At 37.3% G+C, this 20293-nt stretch overlaps 1 protein-coding gene across 4 annotated transcripts in view; it reads right to left on the reverse strand.

Moving 5' to 3' along the window:
• Positions 1 to 1925: 1925 nt before the first annotated feature.
• The window catches only part of Gab1 (GRB2-associated binding protein 1), a gene marked incomplete at its 5' end in the record, with an annotated part of 129596 nt that continues 111228 nt past the window's right edge, over positions 1926 to 20293 (reverse strand). For 2 of the 4 annotated variants that reach the window (XM_005400850.2, XM_005400849.2), the window contains 5 exon segments: positions 1926 to 6092; positions 9267 to 9389; positions 12575 to 12698; positions 13603 to 13696; positions 15876 to 15965. In XM_005400850.2, the coding sequence (XP_005400907.1) occupies positions 5934 to 6092; positions 9267 to 9389; positions 12575 to 12698; positions 13603 to 13696; positions 15876 to 15965 (590 nt within the window). In that variant the 3' untranslated portion in view covers positions 1926 to 5933. 4 annotated transcript variants of the gene reach the window in all.

The raw sequence follows: 20293 nt of genomic DNA on the forward strand, positions 1-20293 counted from the left end.
ATCCATAGCATCATCAAGGCACAGCATTTCTTGGCTCCAAGCATGCACCACCTTAGCCACAGACCAAGGACCTGGAGTTCACCCCTTCATCAACTCAATGCAAACTGTCCCTCTCTACTGAACTCATTTTCTGAGCTTAAGTGAATCTGACTGCTGGAAACACAGTGACAAGTCTGACAAGACTTCCCCTCCTCCACCAAGGTGCTGCTGCAATTCAAAAAATGTTTCTCCATCAAAGGATGTAGCTTTTTCCCCAAAGAAACTAAATGCTTATTTACAAGGTGACACAAAGACAGATGAGTTTAGTGTGACCTCAAAGAAGATAGTCCTACTCTCTCTAACTATGATTTAAGGAGAGCCAGTGTGGTGGCACACAGCACTCAGGAGGCCGAGACAGGATTCCCATGAAGGTGAGGCCAGCCTGGACTACATAATTGAGTTCAAGGCCATCCTGAGTCATATTCAAACATATATTTAAATATTCATATATATATTCATATATATATATATATAATTAAAACATATATATGATTTAAGGAGACTCAGAGTTACAAAATGCTAGGCTGAATGGAACGAAAGGTTGATTTTTCCCATTCCTCTGGATTTTCTGAATTACTGGGGCTGCTTGAAAACTCTTATAGAACTGTAATATTCCCCAGGTCATGTTTTACATATACAACAATTTCTGACGGCAAAGGTTACATACAGGCCCTTGTTTATTTGGCCTTTTACTCAATAAAATGTTGACACTGGCTGGACAGAAAAATGACAAGGCATATGCATGTGGTCAGTCTCAGTGCTTTCTATTTAGAACAAATCCCATTTTAGCATAAAAGGAAATCAGTAACTGCAAAGTGGGTGTAGGACTCTGATTAATAGCACAGTGGAGCTTTTGGTTCAGATAAAAGTTTTAAAGTTCTCAGCATCTCTTCAGAGAAGTGCAAATGAAAATACTGAGATTCCATCTTAACTCCAGAGAGAATGGCTATCATCAAGAAATCAAATAACAAAGGCAAGGGGTGGCGGGAACCTTTTGTGTGTGTGTGTGTGTGTGTGTGTGTGTGTGTGTGTGTGTGTTGGGGGTGGTCCTCTTCATTGTTCGTGGGAATGTAAACTAGAATAACCATTATCATGATGATATCATTATTATTCTTTTGGTACCAGGAACTTAACTCAGGACCTTGTATGTGCCAGCCAGGCACTTATACACTGAGCTATATCCCCAGTCTTAGCATAACCACTATGGAGAGCAGTGTAGGATTCCTGAAAAAACTAAAAGATGATATTCTATTCCATTCAGTATTCCCCTTGTAGGTAGATATCTTCCCCCAAAGAGTTGAGGAAATCCTATTACAGTGATACAAGCATAACCATATTTATAGCCGCACAACTCAGTGTCTAGATCTTGAAAGCAGCGTATATGTCCATCAAATGAATAGATAAAAGAAAATGTGGCATTTATACACCATAAAGTACTACTTTGCCATAAAGGATAAGCTAGAGTCATTTGTAGGAAAATGGATGCACTTTGAGACAGTAGTGTTACGTGCTATGAATCAGACACACAAACTTAAGTGCCATATGGTTCTCTTACATGAGAAACCAAAATACAAACAGCAAAATAAAAGACAGATAACTAAAAAGACAAGATCTTCTGCAAATGGGAGCCAAGAGATGGAAGTGGCAGTGGTGGTGGTGACAAAGGGCTGGAAACAGAATTACGACGTGTTATGTACCTGTGCAAACCCTCCACGATGAATGAAATCATTGTGCAATGCAAACATGCATCCATAAAAATAAAAAGATTTTAAGGATGGGCTGGAAATACACATTTATAGATTATTAAATATTTATAAATGTTTATATGTCCTTATTTTAAAATCTCAGTATCCAAATTGTCTATTTAAAGGTCTTTGAAGCCAAACTCTTTGAAAAGTTTTATTTGGTAGCAGAAAATATCTACATTGGGATCGTTACAAAAGATATGCAAAAGGAGAAAAATAAAAATTTTACACAAGATTATGCTGTTAAAATTTGAGATTATTATCAACAATTGAGGTTATCAGAGCTCACACAAAACTGTCTTTATGTAAAGGAAGCAGAAATGTGCTAATTCCTTAACTAATTAATTAACTCACTCAAATGCAGTTTATGTTGAACGTAAAGAAGTCTATGGAAGTGAAGACAATCTACACAATCCGACAATCAATTTTTATCTTATGTCCACAACATTTGCTCATTCTGTGGCCTTTCATCTCACAGTTGTTTTTAAAGTCAGATAAAAATTTACATGTGACATTAGATGTTACTGAGAACCATTACAGTAGGATATAGGTCTTCTTGCTCTGTGTACCCAGTTGACTTGGTCTTTTGCACTGACTTGATGTACCTGACCGTGAAGGATAAGACCTACCAGAATGACCCAGAGACAGGGACAGAAGGGTCAGCCTGTGTCGCTGGGTACTCATTCAAACTCCCAGTGCCTACACTCTGAATGGGCCAAGTAAGGAGGCATTAGAGGGGTGTGGGAGCAGCCAACAATTATGACCAGTGTCTGTGGCATAGTGTGCAAGCATAAAGTAGTTAATATTTTAACAAAACCTAAAAAATACTTTTGTGTCTAGTGGGGGAAAGCAGACAACTTTCCATTACTAAAAAATAAACACTGATGTTCATTTTCCACTTTACACTATCAAGAGGAAAACTGTAAGCCCCATTAATTAAATATAAGAAGTCCAGAAGAAGTTATGACCTGAATATACAAGTTAACAGTATTCCTAAATCAAATTAAATTTAGCCTGTGATTAAATACAATGCTTTCATTTACACACACACTCTTTCTCTCCCTTAGTACCTTTATAGAATTTTCTAGTGTTCACAGTGAAATTATGTAGAGAATAGATTAAAAATACTTCTATAGCTTACTGAGTGATATCTTCTGTGAGCTAAGTAGCTTAAAGTTTTCAAGTCTAAACTTCAATTTTTGAAAGCAGAATTGTGCTTTGACATTTAAACAATCATCCAGATCTTCAGAGTTTTATAAAATTACAAAAGGGTGGGAGAAAGAGACTTCTGATACATCGTAACAGTCACATGGTTAAGCAGTGATTTTCATGTGATGCCTTGCTGGAGCCTTGCCTCTTCAAGTTAAGGTTGAGCTAAAAAGGATATGATTTCACACAAAAAAGGATATGACTCAAATTTAGTTTAAATGCATATTTAAAAACTTACTAAAAGGCACATTTTACCACACTGGAGACTCTTATGTATTAAGTTCCACTACCAAGGTCATTTATACTTAATATAAACCTTGGAATATAATTACAGCTACCTCTAACTAAAAGCTCTCCAGAAACGTTGGTTTGAAATCTGTTATTATTTGTACTTACATTTGTGTAAATTAAACTTTTATTAATAACCCTCAAGTAACCTAAGGCAGAGAAATAAATTGACAGCTGAGGTGTTATTAACTATAATTCCAAATACCCATTCCTCAGAAATAATTCAGAAATCTTGTTATTCAGTGTAATGAACTAAAATATCACACCTGGGGACTCAATATACGTTTACACTGACAAATTGGACTTTCCAGGCAATATGTACTAGAGGAACACATACAAATTTTAAGATACTGTTTCCTAGGAAACTCTTTAATTTGTTAATACTATGTTCAATGTGATTCCGCTTTCTAAAGTAAACCAGTTTTCTCAATTCTTTTCCTTTTGGGGGATGCAGGATCCTTAGGCTTGAACCCAGGGCCTTACAGAGGCTAAATTTGTACTCTATCTTTGATTAAGGTACATGTAGCCCATTAATTCTTAAATATTCAACAAAATGATAAAAACCAGTACTGTAGATCTACAAAAATAGTAACTTGTAAAAAGTTAAGGAGAAATTATACTTAAAAACAGACATAATTGCTTTGGACTTTCCCAATAGACAAGTTTAAAGATAATTTTTTAATTTCTGAATTAGACACATGTTTATTATTGTTTCACACTTTAAAATATGTGTATCCTCCAGGTAACACAATTTAGTATCTTTACACACCAACTGTGTTATGTATTTTGATAGTTTAGGTACATGTCAATGATTTTAGAATTTTTTTTTTTTGCTTTATTACAAAACAGCTTGCACACCAAACTCAAACAATCCTTTTTATTGAAACATTCACCTCAAAATTCAGTTCTGAATTTTAGATATTTTTTGTATTTTTTTTAGGAAGCAAACATTTAAAAGCATCAAATGCTACTAGTCTACAATTTATATTGTTGGGAACACTTAAGTTTGTGGATTGGGGAAATAAACGTAGGACATTAATTAGGCACAGTATTATGGCCAATGGGCCAGAAATCAGAGCACATGTGTATACTCAGGCAATAGTTAGAGCTCTGAACGGAGGGGTCTTATCTCAGCAGTGGTACTCTTACACCTATGTCCCCAAAATGTGTTAGTAAATCTCAAATCAACATGTAAGAGATTGTACATAATTTAGGTTAAAGAAAACCAAACTATATTTGCTTTCTAAATTATGTTGCAAAGTCGAGACACATGAATATAATCATATCCTCACTATAATTTGTGGTCTTGATATCCATGTCACAGTTTTATACCAATCTACTGAAATTCAGAAATCTGATTGGAAGGGGTCTGTGACTAGAAGATTTCACATAATAGCAAGGCTCCACTACTTTGTGAACTGGGGCAGTGAATACAAATCACAGTATAAAACCCTTAATTCTCTTACTGGAAAAGCAATAGGTGCTACATATGAGAATCACTTATATAACATCTATTTTTTTTTAAAAAAATGCAGTTATAAAACATTAATTGCATAGGGATTTAAATATAAGGCCAAGAAGAATATTGAGTAAAAAAAAAATCATAGAAAGGGCACTATGGTGTCAAAAGACATAATTTCATTCTGAGAGTAATAAATCTGAATTACTGTTTCCTTAAAAAATCACAGTATGTTGTTGTTATTAAGAGCAAATGTCAACTGTTTCTTTAATTCTATACTGGAAACCAACACTAGGACTAATGAGAACACAAGTAAAAAAGCTCATTATCTAAACCTGATCAATGTGTTAGCACATTAGTGCCGGGTACGTACCTGATTTTTACATAATCTACCTTTTGCAAATAACGTTTAATACATGTTAGCAAGTGTAAGAGCACATCATCACTGCATGCCATCAACATTTCAAGCTTACTTGATAGTGTAATTATATTCAGTCTTTCAAAGGTGCAAGATCCCACCCTGCAGAATCTTCACTCAGTGAACCAAAAACACTGTAATTAACAAAATATAACAAAGATCCACCATTACAAACTAAATGTACATGAACCAAAGAACTGGATTCTGACACCTGTATATACAATATCCTCAGCATTTTGGAAGGTAATGAAGGATGAATCCAATTAGACCCTACTTTAAGTGAATAGTTACTACCTGAAGCTTCAGGGAGACAGCTAACTTGTGAATCTACTTTTCATTATGTTGTCAGGCTGTAGATTAAACAGCAACATCCAGATCTAAAAGTAGCTTAGTTAACTTAGTGCTGTTATACAGAGTAGTGTGAGGAAGAACAAGAACTCCTCAAGGAATTCTGTTATGGTACACTGGGAATACCCAAACCCATGTTTTAAATGAAAAGTGCATAAATACAGTAATACCACAAGTGTGTTAACTACAAGACACATGTTTCTCTGGGAGCTAAACAATACTATTTTCCCACAGTATTTACATGTTACAAATTGTTCAGATACCATGAAGCACCATTTACAGTCCAAATTGTTTATGTCTAAAAGCCCCTTTGATTTCAACTCTGCTCATTGGATGATCTGTTTAAGAGAAGTGTCGACATGGCTTCAAGCAGGGTTTATCTTCACAATTCAGTTCACTTCTGCTTGGAAATAGCAAAGCAGTGTTTTCATTTCACACTCTTGGTTGGTGTTTCAGATTCCGTGGACTGTCTGCCATCTGTCCAGGCTTCGCGGGTACTCTTCAGCGCCAGGGTCTTCTGCTGGTCCACCACGACATAATCCACTCTCTCATCCGCCACACTGCTGCCAGAGCCACTGCTCTTTTGCTAAAACAAAGAAAGCACCGGAAAGCGCCACATATAAAGGAGTGTTTCAGTGTGAAATTCAGTCTCAAACACATACACAGACACACATGCACTCTGAATCCTCCTAAAATTCTCCTGGGCTACAAACAGTAATGACTTCAATGTATCAATTTTATCTTTCTCCTAATCATACACTATTTTTCTTAAGGTTAAAATGATCCTGGAGCAGAATCCAAACAACAGTAACAGAAGGAACTCAAACTAATGCTCTGATCACAGATGAAATTCACAGAGAGCAGGGACATGCACAGCTTGATTGACTTTTTAGCTTAAACTTGACTTTTTGAAAGCCCAGAGAATGTAAACCAGTGTTTACTCTCAGAGTTCAACAGGTTTTGCGAAGTAGTAATTTAGCAACAAATTATATAAGGTCAGTGCCCTTTTATTCCTAAAATCCAACTGGAGGCTAGATAATTTAAAATAGATGTAATTGCGAAGTCATTGCTGGGCTTACTAGAAAATAAAGAAAATAGGTAAGGTGTCAGAGAAACAGGAAGAGGGCTGAGCTGCCGTGTAACAAGGGTCAGGTTGCCTTTAGGATGGACATCAACCTCAGTAGTGCAATCAGGAGGCCCAGCAAGGAGGTGACAGTGAAACCGAGGCTTCCCTGTGAGGCTGGCCCCTGAAGAGAAGTAATGTGGCCCCCAGCTGGTTGTACCTCCTGGCGTTTAGTAAAAAAACGCTTCGGGGAGGAAATTTAACTCCTCAGGATTCAGCAATGAACTTGACAAAAAAATGCATAAACACAAAGGAAACAAGCCATTTTTTCTGTGGTCATTAGAAACACTGAACTCATGGAGGCCCCAGAGCTCAGACCCATGCTACCAGTTAGTCCAACAGGAATGAGAGGGCTTGGGGCATGCTCTGCCTTCTCCCTCTGGCCAGACCGTCATCTCCATCGAGGAGTCCTGGGTAATCATGACTATGGAGGAACAAGAAAACAGCCTGTTGCTAGACACAGGTGCAAGTCTCTCGGTCCTTCTTTTCAATCCTGGCCTTCCTTCCAGCCATCATACCTCAGTGAAAGGAGTCACTGGTGAGGAGGTAATATGCTATTTTTGACAACCCTTAGGCTGTAACTACTTAATAGGTCCCTCTTGCATATCTCTGTCTTCCTGAGAAACCACTCTGAAGATACCACCACGTATTACAGCAGCCATTGATATTTTCCTACTAATCTATCCATAACTGTGTAAAGTTTGTAATGTTCCTATCCTATTTCATAAATGGATGTATGTTTATTATTATGTGTTTCCTACAACAACCATTGAGAAGAGTTAATGATTTTTCAATAGGTCACTCATGTATAGCTCTATTTATTTTCTTTAGAAGCCACTTTGAAGATACCAAAGTATAGCACAACTCTTGATAATCTCCTACCTCTTTTGTCTCTAACGCACTATTATTTGTCTATTTGTTTTCCTGAGAAACTATTTTGTAGATAATAATATGTAAAACGATAACCATTGATAAGTTCCTACCATTTTGTCTGTAATATGCTAAGTCCCCCCATTATTATGTTATTCTTGTTTTACTCTTTAAAATAAAAAAAAAAAAGAAACACTGAACTCAAACCCTCCAGAACACCAGTTATTGAAATTGTCGCCTCTTAGCAGGAAGTATGTATGCATGAAATATTTAAAAGAAATTAAGAATAAAACTAAAAAGGAATACATTAGGTAAGGAATAAGAAGCTATTAAAATCAGTGAGGTATATCCCATGAGGAATCAAATCATGTGGAAATACAAAAATTAAGTGAAGAACTAAATGAATCAGAAAAATTGAAAATTAGTCACTGAAGACTAAAAAGTTAGTAATAAATGTAAAGAAATTATCCAGTTAAAGAGGCACGGTAAGATGGAATATATGAAAGAATAATAATAGAGATGGGAAATATAACAAGTTCTCATGAATAAAGACCAAAAGGCACCTCAAAAAGTAAAACAATTGGCAGAGAAACAGTATCTAAAGGCACTGAATGCGTCTTCCACAACTGAGAAAAATATAAATCCAGAAAAAAAGGCATCACTACTTAGACCAAATAAGATACATTAAAAAGGAATCTCCCGTACAGCTAGACACATTGTGATAAAACTGAAAAACACTAAAGACAGAAAAGAGCTTAAAATCAGCCAGACAGAAAGGACAGACGACCTACAAAGGAATGACAGCAGCACTTTCCTCCAACAGGAACGGAAGCGAGGTGACAGTGGGACAGTATTTTCCATGTTGAGAAAGTTACTGCCAGTCAAGAACGGCACAATCAACAAAATTTTGTTTTCCAAGAATGCAGGCAAAAGAGAAGACATTTAAATTAAAGAAAAACTGAAAGGAATTTGTCACCAACAGGCTAATGGAATTTCCAGTGGCTGTATTTCAAGGAGGCAGGAAAAATTATTACAGAAGGAAAGCCTGAGATTCAAGAAGATAAGTCAGTAAGCAGGTAGGGAAATTTATTATGTAGTAAGGAGAGTGGCAGTACTATCTAGCTTGTGGGTTTTTTAAAAAAAAATTTGATAAAAATAGCACATAATTTGAACTAATATGCTAAAGAGAGTGGAGACACTGATTAACTTCAGAATTCATTCAGGAATCATTTCAATGGTAAATACTAACAGAGCAGAAAGTCCATAACTTCTGTAACATCAGAAAAGAGAAAGTAAATTTAAAAGTCTCTGTAATTTTGTTATCTGTGATTTGCTAAGCAGCATTAAATAACAGACTTTACTAAGTTTGTTTGTGTACTTTTTGTTTTGCAGGGCTAGGGCTTGAACCCACAGCCTTCTGCATGCTAGGCAAGCGCTCTATGACTGAGCTACACTCAAACCCAGACTTTTCTAAATTTTAATTAAATAGAATTTTCCCAAAGGAGATGCTTGTTAAAGTTTAAAGTATGTATGTATGTATGTACATATGCATTGTGGTACAGAGGACTGAAACCAGGGCCTCTACACTAAGCTATATTCCCAGCCTTTTCATTTTGAGATAGGGTCTCACTAAGTCATTAAATTGCCCAGGCTAGTGCTAACTTGTGATCCTCCTGCCTCAGTCTCCCAGAGTGCCGGGATCACAGGCATGTGTCACCATGCCCGGCTTCTAACTATATTTATAAAAAAAAAAAAGGTTGGACTTACCTTACGTGGTGGTGTGGATTTCCCAGAATCTAAATCTAGATCCAGGTATTCCACTTGTTTGTCTCCTTTGGGCTTGATCATAGGACTGCTTCCTCCATCCAAGGTATTACTACCAAAAAGATTCTGAAAGCACAACAGAGTAAAACCAATGGTCAAATACACTTGAGACTCACTAATGGAGGAAGTCTGGCTATGTGCCAAGGCTGCTTTCGAATTTCTGGGCCAAGTGATCCTCCTGCCTCAGCTTCCTGAGTAGCTGGGACTATAAGCACAGACCACTGCACCCAACGCATACCATTTATCTTGCCTGTCATCTATTGAAGCATGGATAACTTATTTCCAAGAGAACGTAGCTTGAAGAAGTGTCTGCTTAGAAAAGTAAACTTTTGGGATTAAAAGTAATATTTACAAATTGATTTAAACTGAAGAGCAAGCTAAAAGTAGTTTCAAAAGTTAAATTTGGTTAAAGGAAGGAGGGGACATCAAGCCACAGTTGGTCTTGACAGCACAACTTGAACATAACTAAATTTATCTGTAGCCAATTATATTTTTATAATAAAGGATCCTTATAGTCCTTGATTTAAGTTAAGCTTAAAAAGATCTTTCTACATGTCACTCAGAGGCTTTAAGTGTATATGCTAACTAAACTTTACAGATGACTCCACTGACAAGCTGTTTATTTCAATCATCTGGAATTCTGGACATATAATTTTCTCTGCCTTCTCTTAACTTGATCATGTTTTCTTCCTAGAAGGAACTATAGAACAGGTGCTCTCTAGAAGACGGTAAAGAAATACAGGACAGTGATTAAAAAAAAGAACAAAAAAAGCTTGAGGCAGAAAAATGAAGTAGGTTATCAGGAACTTTAAGAACCATGTTAGGCAGAAAGGAAGGATGATATGAACTTATGTCCCTACATTCATTCTACCCTGATTCTGGTGTTTTTCTGAACGTGCTCCAAGACATGTCCTGTGTGCACGCCTCGTTGCTTTTTCCCCATCTAGAAACGCGACAGACTTCTCAGCGACAGGACTGCTTCCTCATTATGGTCTCCGCCATGTCAGTATTCACGATCATCTATCATCTCACCCTTCTGAAGATCATGAGGACCTAACAAACTTTACAGTATTACCTGCTGGAATGAACAAATCAACTTGCAAAGTACATAAATGTGATTCTGTTGATTGGTTTTTTTTTTGTTTGCTACTTCCTTTCTTTTAGGTTAAACAGAGAAAGCTATGCTTTGGGGAAAGGACACTTGCTAGAGAAATACTGCATCTGTTTCGCCGTGTGGTAGCTGAGCTGCTGACAGCAAGTACAAAACCTGCTTGTGAGCTGGGGAAAGGTGCCCCGTCCTGTAGAGCAACACAGCTCGTGCCAGGGCCCATAGCCTGGTGAGCAGCACAGTAAGGCCTGAATTTCACCCAGTGAGCTATGCAGTATGTACGTAATGAACCACCTGCCCAAGTCAACGTGATGATCTGTTTGGAGCAACAGATTTATCAATCAAAGCTAACTACTGCAAACAAAATATTAAAAAACACTGCAAATAACAGAAAGGGCACAAAAGTGAAAAAGTTTTGACGCTCAATTCATAGAAATAGCAATACCCTCCTTCCTAATTCATGAAGAAACTGAAATCAACAACTTTTTTTTCCTGAATGGCTCTGTATTTCACTCTCACATTAAAAAGTCAATTGTGAGCATGGGTGACAGTCTGTCTTCAGATGTGACCAAAGAAAGAACCTGCAGCCTTCATGTCCCTCCCTGGAAATGTGTCTACAAGGACATTCTTTGCTCTTGGTCTCATCTTAGCTGGGAACTTCCTGTACTGACCTTTCACCCAGTATTTCCCTAAACAGATTTTTTTTTTTAGAGAAGAACTATGACACTAGGAGTTATTATAAGCATTCTTTAAATTAAATAACAAAACTGGTGCTCGGATTTTCTAAAGTGCTTTTAAGATGCACAAAATTGTTGAGGATATCGGTGTTGCTGTTGCTACATGACAATATTTAGGTCTGTAGTAATGCTGCACCTTCACTCAAATTTCAGGTGTCACACTATGGGCTCACTTGATGAATGTGTGACTTGATCCTTACATGAATGTATTGTGGTTTAGATCTAGATGTTCCCCAAAAATCTCATGTGCCCGTAGGCGGGGCTTTAGGGAGGTGACTGGATCATATGGGTATGATACTCAGCACTGGATCAGTCCACCGAGGAGTTTATAGGTAAATGTGATGGGAGGTGAGTCACTAGGGGCGTGGCCTAGATGGGTGTATCTTCCTCCCTCCTCCTTGACCTCTGCATTTCTCCTGCCCCCACCCCTGAGCTCTTCCTCCTTTGTGATGCCCTCTGCTATGCCTCTCCACCTTGGAGTCAGCTGACTATGGACTGAACCCTCTATAAACTGTGAGCCAAGATAAACCTTTCTTCCTTTAACATCAGGTATTTTGTCCCAGCAATGAGAAAATAACTATGCTAAGACAGAATGTTTCACAGTACTCTGACCACCTCATGATCACTGGTCTAGGAAATGTATTGAGCCTCAAAAACTTCAATTCAGAGAATTTAGTCTTCATTTGGTCTGATCCTGTCTCAACTTCTCTAGGACTATGTCTTCTTTTTTCTTTCTTTTTATAAATTGATTTCACCAATGCAAGCACACACTAGATAGGGAAATTCCAGGTATTTCATAAACACATTAAATTCCAAAATTAAAGAAGTGTGGTAAACATTGCTGTAATGATCACTTTCTTTTCTTATTTCTTTCCTACCTCACCCTTGCAGCTGAGATTACAGGTCTGGATTGACTTTCTAGACTTTTTTTTTGCTTTTTTGAGATAGGGGCTTGCTATGCGGTTCAGGCTGAGTTTGAGCTCACTTTGCAGCCCAGGCTGACCTCAAACTTGCAAGGATCCTCCTGACTCCTTGCCACGCACACCTGCCACAGGCCCCAACTGACAGGGCCAACCACTCCAAAACTGTGAGCCTAGATAAATTCGTCCTGCTTATAAGTTCATTATCTCAGGATTTGGTCCAGTTATGGAGAGGTGGCAGACACAAAAACTGACTCTATTTTCAACTAGTTTAGAGTTACAGATGCTGTTACCCACTGGCCACATCGATTTTGGTCTTTGTGATACTACTTTTTCAAATGCAAAAAGCATTTTAAAAAGTTGCCTGTGATTGTTTTCCCTGAAGTATGAAGAGAAAGGTGTGAAGGTAAAACATACAGGCTGGAAGAAAACTGTTTTCAAAGGACTTCTCAGGAAGGGAGAGATTAGGACAAAACCTTTACGTACTGGATCTTCACTGGACAGGTTTGGATTCATGGGAACATAGTTCTCTTCGCTGTCATGTGAGTCACTGCTTGATGTTGTACTATGTACTGAATCCGGCCGGGGGGATAAGGGAAACCTAGAGGAGCTGACCACAGAAATCATCATCATAAACATGAACCCTGACACAATTCCTAAATTCATGCTCGAAGTACAAGTGAGTGATAGTGTGCATCTTTCCAGAAGATTCATCTATGTTTGTTTATTTTATACATTTGTTGAACACGTGTGACTACACTATATATATATACACATACATATATCTTATTACAAAGCCCTCTTTGGACATCAAATTGTATTCTGTGATGCAAACAAAAATAAATATTACCAGTAATTTGTGGGTAAGTAGAAATCCATAACAACTTAAAAATTTTTGAAAAACTACCTGTATGTAAACCTCTAAACAAACACATGAGGGGCCAGGGTTATAGCTCAGTGGCACAGTGCCTTTCTGGCAAGTGTGAGGTCCTGAGTTCGATTCCCGGTTCTAAAAAAATGAACACATGCTCATCCCAAGTTTTAGCTTAATAAATTATTCTCACCTCCCTATATACATTTAAATAAATCTCCACTCAATAAGCCATATAAGAAACTACTGTATTTCCCAGTATTTGTCAGAAATACTTTGTCATGAACCCTTAATACACTTAAAAAACTGAGAACCTCAACATATTTTATATACATTATTCCATTAACATTATATTAGAAATGCAAATAGAAATATTCTTTAAATAGAAGAATATAAAAATATACATTGTATTAACGGTCACATGATTATTACCACATATGATCTGGAAAACTCTACAGAGAGAACAGAAAAGGCAACTTCACTTCCTAGTATCTGAAGGAAAATACTTTTGACTTCATAGAACCTCAAAAGCAGTGCTCCCAGGCCATCCTTTGAGAATCACTGTTTTAGTCATCTTGTTTGACAACAAACAATTTCAGATAGTCATGTTACTCAAAGTACATATTTTAAACAAAGTGCTTACTCTCGCGCAAAGCTCCTAGTGATGGGAGATCTGACAGGGGCCTGTAACTCTTCCCATTCTGGCAAAGGTTTTATTTCTAAAGGTGCTGGCTTGGCTGAAAAGAAAGAAAAAAAGAAGATTTTAGGGTACAAACTTTGGAAAACAAGATCCTCTATATCTCAATTTATGTCTGACAGATTACGTCTAAGACAAGCTAGTTTCACACATGAAATAAAGCTCATACCCAGCTTGGTTACACAGTTACACCCTATATGGCAGAAGTTAAATTAAATGCTTCATGATTGTCAACTTCAAGTCTAAAGCTGTATTATAACCTGTTGCTTCTTAATTTAAGTAAATATTTTGTGAATATAAAGAGAATAAGAAAGACTAATACGACCCAAATTCCTTTATACTTGCTTGATTTACATGTTTCATTATTTTATTAACTCATTGTTTTACTAATTTATCTTCAATGTGGATATTAATCATTTAGTAAAAACACTCCTATTTTTCCCTATCAAAGCATCAGTTAGGGGCTGGGGATTTAGCTCAGCGGCAAAAGCGCCTGCCTGGCAAGTGCAAGGTCCTGAGTTCGGTTCCCGGTACCGGAGGAAAAACCAAAAAAAAAAAAAAAAAAAAAAAAAGCATCAGTTATACAAGTATACATGCAAAATGATGCACAGGAAGGATTTTTAAACTTCACTAAAACCAAACTAAAATTTTGCTAAAAACACAAAGATTAATGATCAACTCTTTAAAAATAATTTGCACTCAGTCTGGAAACAAACAAAAAGATAAATGAAATGGCTGTAATTAAATAATCACCTCAAAATTTTAGTTTAATTCAACTAACACCTCCTTCATCAAATAAAATTAAATAATACTAATACTTTTATTCAATTTTTTTAAAATAAAGGGTCTTATCTCATTTTTGCAGTAGACAATTATTTTAATATGTACTATAGAGTTCTTGGTCTTTTTCTTAATCTCAAGACTGAGTCATTTTTCAGAAATGTATGGAGTGTACAAAACATCTAAAACACTAGCATTTGTTAATATTAATTATACTTTAGAAGACTGTTTAAACATATAGGTAAATATCTTAGTTATGTTTCATCCTGACGCTATAAAAATGGTTTTCATCTGTCCAGGTTTCCTCAGTCATTGTTCATCTATGTGTAATTTTAATCAACTATGTCATAATTACCATCAAATTACAATACAGGCCATCATTTCAAAGGACTACACAGATTCCACAGGCTCATAACCAAATACAGTGAAAACTGAACTCATTTATTAAATTCAAATTAAAACAATTTTCCTGATCTATATACTTAAAAATAGATGTGTAGAGAATGTTGTACTATTTAATTTCTAAAATTTCACTTTTGTTTTTTAAGGTATGGAAGATTGAACTTAGGGTCTTACGCAAGCCAGCCAAATATTCTGCCACTGAGCTACATTCCCCTCCTCTTTTTAAAAATTTTTATTTTGAGACAAAGCGTTGGTAAATTGGAGGCCAGCCTGGGCTACATAGTAAGTTCAAGACCAGCCTGAACTCAATAGCAAGACTGTGTCTCAAACAAACAAAAAAACCACACCCAAATAATAATAGGGTTGAGGATGTAGCTCAGTGGTAGAGTGCTTGCCTAGCAAGCACAAGGCCCTGAGTTCAATCCCCAGTACCACCAAATAAATAAATAATAAAATTTTTTTTAAAAATTGGTAAATTAATTGCCCAGGCTGGCCTCAGACTTGTGATCTTCCTTCCTCAGCCTCTCATGTAGCTGGTATTATAAGTGTGCAACACCATGCTTAGCTAATATTTCTTTTTTTTGACATGCAAAGGCTATCAGCAGTTTAGCTGTCAGTTTCTAAGTAACGGCACAATTAATACATAGAAATAATTCTTTATGATGTCTTAGGATAGAATACATATATATATTATACATATATACATATAAAGATAAGAGACAACTAGAACTCACAAACAGTTAATAAGCTTAAAGAAAACAATGTACTGTTGTCTAAAAAGTTAAACGAATAAAGCAAAAGGACAAGACTGAATATCACATTATCAAATATTTAACATGCTGCTGTTGATGGCGTAATAACTAGACTCATTATGTATTATGGGAAGCGTTGACTTTAGAAATAACATGCTGGGAAGCCTTATTTACAATAGTAGGAGTAGTATTTAAGGCTCTTTTTTTCCCCCTCTTTAAGAAAAAACATTCCACAGTAAATAAATTCCCAATGTCCCATAGAGCATGCGGTGCTAAAGTACATACCCTTTCTTCTTGTAGGAAAGTCACCTATGGTTTGTGAATCAGTTCGCTCTAAACCATGGGGTTTGGGTCTTAAAATTTTGGGACTTTGACCTAATTGGCAAAAAGAAGACTCTCTTAATATAATGTTATTTTTTAATTGGAAAATGGACTCTGTAAAAACAAAAAAAAAAATCAGTAGAGCCCTGTGTAGAAATATCACATCCCAAAAGCATAAAACAAAAAACTGTAGGAAATATTTCAGTCTCCTGCACACCACTCATGCTCAGCACAATGGGAAGGAAGAGGTTGCGTGCAACAGCATAATGAGAAAGGGTATAAAGGACGGTAGGGTTCAGTGGGATAAGGAGCTTGGTTAGTTATGTTTACACAAGGAAGGGAGGAAAAACATGTGCCATGTTAGTTTCTCTTCTAACATGTTTAGAAAAATTATAAAGTTGCTCTGTCCAAGATCAATTACATCTCTCTCTGAAGTCTGGTTTCTCGTGAGAAAGCATGAAGGCCTCTTCCTTACGTTACTCTTCTAATTCGGTAGAGATGCTTTTCAAACACAAATCTGACTATTCCTGTACCTCCTGATCCAAGCTCTTGTGGAGAAGCAGGTGGCCACTATAACATTTGCTGATAGAAAACCCAAACCAAGACCAACAGTGATTTGTTTCTCCTAGATATTTAGTGGCTTCATCTTGCAAGAATTAGATATTTACATTCTGCTACTACTGATCGTCTAACCTTCAATTTAAGTACTTAACATGAACTCAGTTGCCGTCATTCTTCTGTCATTTAATCTTTGCCACTTGCTAACTACTGCTGAAAATCCATATAAAATACTGTGCTGACACCCACCTGTTGGTCTGAAAACTTTTCCCACTAGAAAGGTAGATGTGAGAGTAGCAACATCACGAATTAGTTACTCAAGCTTCCCTATTCTCAAAGGAACCAACTTTTTCTCTCCTTTTGGAATTCATAAAGTAGAGTTGACATCTACCAGGTGGCAAAAAAAGAATTTTCTGGCTCAAGGCTGATATCTAGCATCCTACTGAAATCTAGAAGTTTCTTAAAATGGGCTGGGGATTTAGCTCAGCGGCAAAAGTGCCTGCCTGGCAAGCGCAAGGTCGTGAGTTTGGTTCCCGGTACCGGAGAAAAACCAAAAAAAAAAAAAAAAAAAAGTTTCTTAAAATGTGATTGTCTAGTTTATAAAAAAAAAAGAAAATTCTCTAATTCACCAATTTTCTATATTCGTTATACGCTGAGTTTACTCTGAAATGGGGCGGCTTTTGTTTAAACTGTGAGTGTTTGAATTCCAGGTAAAAATCTATTCTCTAAACCCCAAACGCTACCAAGGCCCAGAATGACAGGACACTTCTCATGAAAATAAAGGGAGACATTAGCTTTTAAATTCCCCAGCTCCCACAAATAGTGCACTACCTTCTGAAAAAGGCAAAAACAAGGGGTAAGTTTTACTAATGGGGAAAAATTACTTTATTCTAGCACCAAAAGGCTCTTCGATGAAATGTAGCTTCTTTCATTTTATGGATGAAATACCACGACTTCCTCCGGTCATAACATTCATCCCAGGCAGGATTAAGGGTTCCTCTGGCCTCCCACAGGCTGGAGTAATGTTTCCAAACCACGGATCACCATGTCTTTACCTCTAACCCTTTTGAGGTATAGACAATCTTAGGAAAGTATCTGAGGTTCAGTTTTGAACAATTCGGTTTAGTTTGAGATCTTCTAACACTCTGTATGACACAGTCACAGAGTAACTCAATTACAGAAAAGAAGAAAGGTGCTACTGCTACACTCCTGTGCATAGCTATTACGCTGCATATATGGATGTGCACTGCATCTAACTGAGTGGGACAGACAGTTGGCACAAGATGATGCAGTATGGAACAACAACGAAATGCTTTCAGAGTTACTCTGGTTTGTTGGTGTTTCCTCAGGGAGCTGTACTTCACTCTCCTCTTTTTTCGGAAAGATTCTTTCTCCTGAGTTCTGTAGCTTCTGATTTTTCTCACTGTTTATCTTCTGAAGGTGACTATGTATTTGTACAGTATCTCATCTATGTTTGTGGTGAATTAAATTGAACAACTGCTATATCTACCCAGTTATGGTTTCTCGCTTTTCTTTTCCTTTTTTAGCAGTTGAACCCAGGACCTTTGCACTGAGCTACGTTGCCCACTTTTTAAAATTTAGAGACAAGGTTTCACTAAGTCTCTGTTGTCAGGCTGGGGTTGAACTTGCTATCCTCCTGCCTTACTTCAAGACTACTGGGATTACAGATGTGTCCCACCATGTCCAGCCTCCCATTTTCTTTAATTCTACATTTCAACTGCCTGATGGGTCATCTCCAACTGTCCTTCCAATTCCTGAATCTGAGCTGACCACCTTTACTCCAAACCAGTGCCATATTTCTACCTCTGACTGTATTAGCAATGGTACCATACTCTGAATCCTTAGGCACAAAACCTCAGGGCTATATTTTAAAAGCCATCTCCTTTGACCACTTTCACTTGATCTTAACACGCTAATGATCTGTCAATATGGTTCTGAAAAAGAATTTTTAAAATGGGAAGCAGTAAAAGGGAACAAGCAGGTAATCAAGGTCAAGAAGAAAGTGACCCAAGCCTGTATGAATACTGGCCTGCTGGCTGTGGTCCAGAATGATCATAGGCTTACCAAAAACAACAAGGAGAGTCTTTCAAAACCTGTGCTTAGAGAAAGAAAAACAAGGCAGAACAAAACCTACTCTTTGTGAAGGAAGAGAAAGTAATCTCAATAGATAAAAACAGAAACTCTATGCCTAGCTTGTTTTAGTCTTCTCCAGCTAGGAGAATGATCTTCAAACTAAAAAGGACAGAGAAGGAATGGTCAGAGGAATTAATGGCCCTGTTAAGTGAGGACAGCCTAATGTGGTAGTCGGTTGCTTTCGAGTCCTGTTCAATGAATTGTGCTCCGAGATACCAAATGAATTTATAAGCAACACGGAATTGGTATCAGTAGTTTGGGGAGACCATGGGGAATGTGGGAGGAGCCACTAGAATAAGGTACAGATGGTTTTTAAGTCACGTTCTTCTCCTGAATTGTGTTCTCCTGTGCCTAGACCACTCTCTTCTCTATTTCTCATGTACGGTTTTAAAATTTCAGTCCTTCTGAAATTCTTTCATATTAATATCTATCACTGCTTTATTAATCAGTGTCTCCCATTTCTCAAGTTACAACACAAGCATGAAACTGCCTGGAGAAATAAGTACCATTATACTTAGGCACTCGCTGAACACTTGCTGAGGGTTTCTTATGCACTAGGTACGCAGTAGGTACACTGAAGACTCATTTAACCCTCCAAAACATCTTGTAGGGAACTACAGTTAAAACAGATTTTCTTGTTATCACTGAGCAATGGGGACCCGGCCAGAGTCACACAAAATGGTGACTGCCAGGGCCAGAATTAAACTCCTGTACTCCACTGAGCTACTCAATTCTTTTTACTTGAGACAAGGTCTCCCAAGTTGTCCGGGCAGGCCTGAAACCTGCATTCTTCCTGCCCCAGCCTCCAGAGCAGCTGGGACTACGGACATGTGCGAACATGCCGGGCTCATTTGCAATGCTTTAAATGTTAAATGGACATATGAAATCATTACGTATCTCTCAAGGCCATCTTACTTTCACAACTAGTGTATTCTTGAGGGTCACAAGGAAAGTGAGTGCAAAGTGTGACCGTGAGAAGGTGCACACTGAGACTGAGTCATTTTCAAAGACATCACACAACCCAGAGACACAGAAGGCAAAAGCGCATCCATGAGATCAGCAAGCTTTAGACTTGAGTCCCATTTCATCTCCTCTGTCCCTTTTCCCGGGCACTAAAACGGTGCTCCTTTTTCAGGGTACCCCTTGGTTTTCTTCATATACAAATCTGATACATTAAGCGGGATTTTAAAAAACTCACTTCTTTATAAAATTTGTGTTAACATCATATCACAGGGATATATGTGCACCTATGTTCCTAGCAGCATAATTTGTAACTGCTAAATTGTGGAAGCAACCCAAATGTCCATCCACCGAGGACTGGATAAGAAAATTATGGTACTTTTGTATAACAGAATATTACTCAGCTATAAAAAAGATAAACTTGAGGCTTTTATAGGTAAATGGTCACAACTAGAGACCATATTCATAAGTGAAATAAATCAGACCTGCATGTGCAAGCTCCACATTGTTTCACTAGTGTAAAACCTGAAAGAGTTAATTTAAACTAGGAGATATGATAGACATTGTGAATTAATAGGAAAACACTCAAGGGTAAAGGGCAACTGGGATGTGGGAAAAGAGAAGGGAAAGAAGGAGAAATTTTGTATGTGTGTATATACAGGATAGTTAACATAGTTGTTCTGCTATCTTCTATTTCTTTGCTGAAAGAA

Source organism: Chinchilla lanigera, unplaced genomic scaffold (genome assembly GCF_000276665.1).
Source record: "Chinchilla lanigera isolate Chin_1 unplaced genomic scaffold, ChiLan1.0 scaffold00070, whole genome shotgun sequence".
Lineage (NCBI taxonomy): Eukaryota > Metazoa > Chordata > Mammalia > Rodentia > Chinchillidae > Chinchilla > Chinchilla lanigera.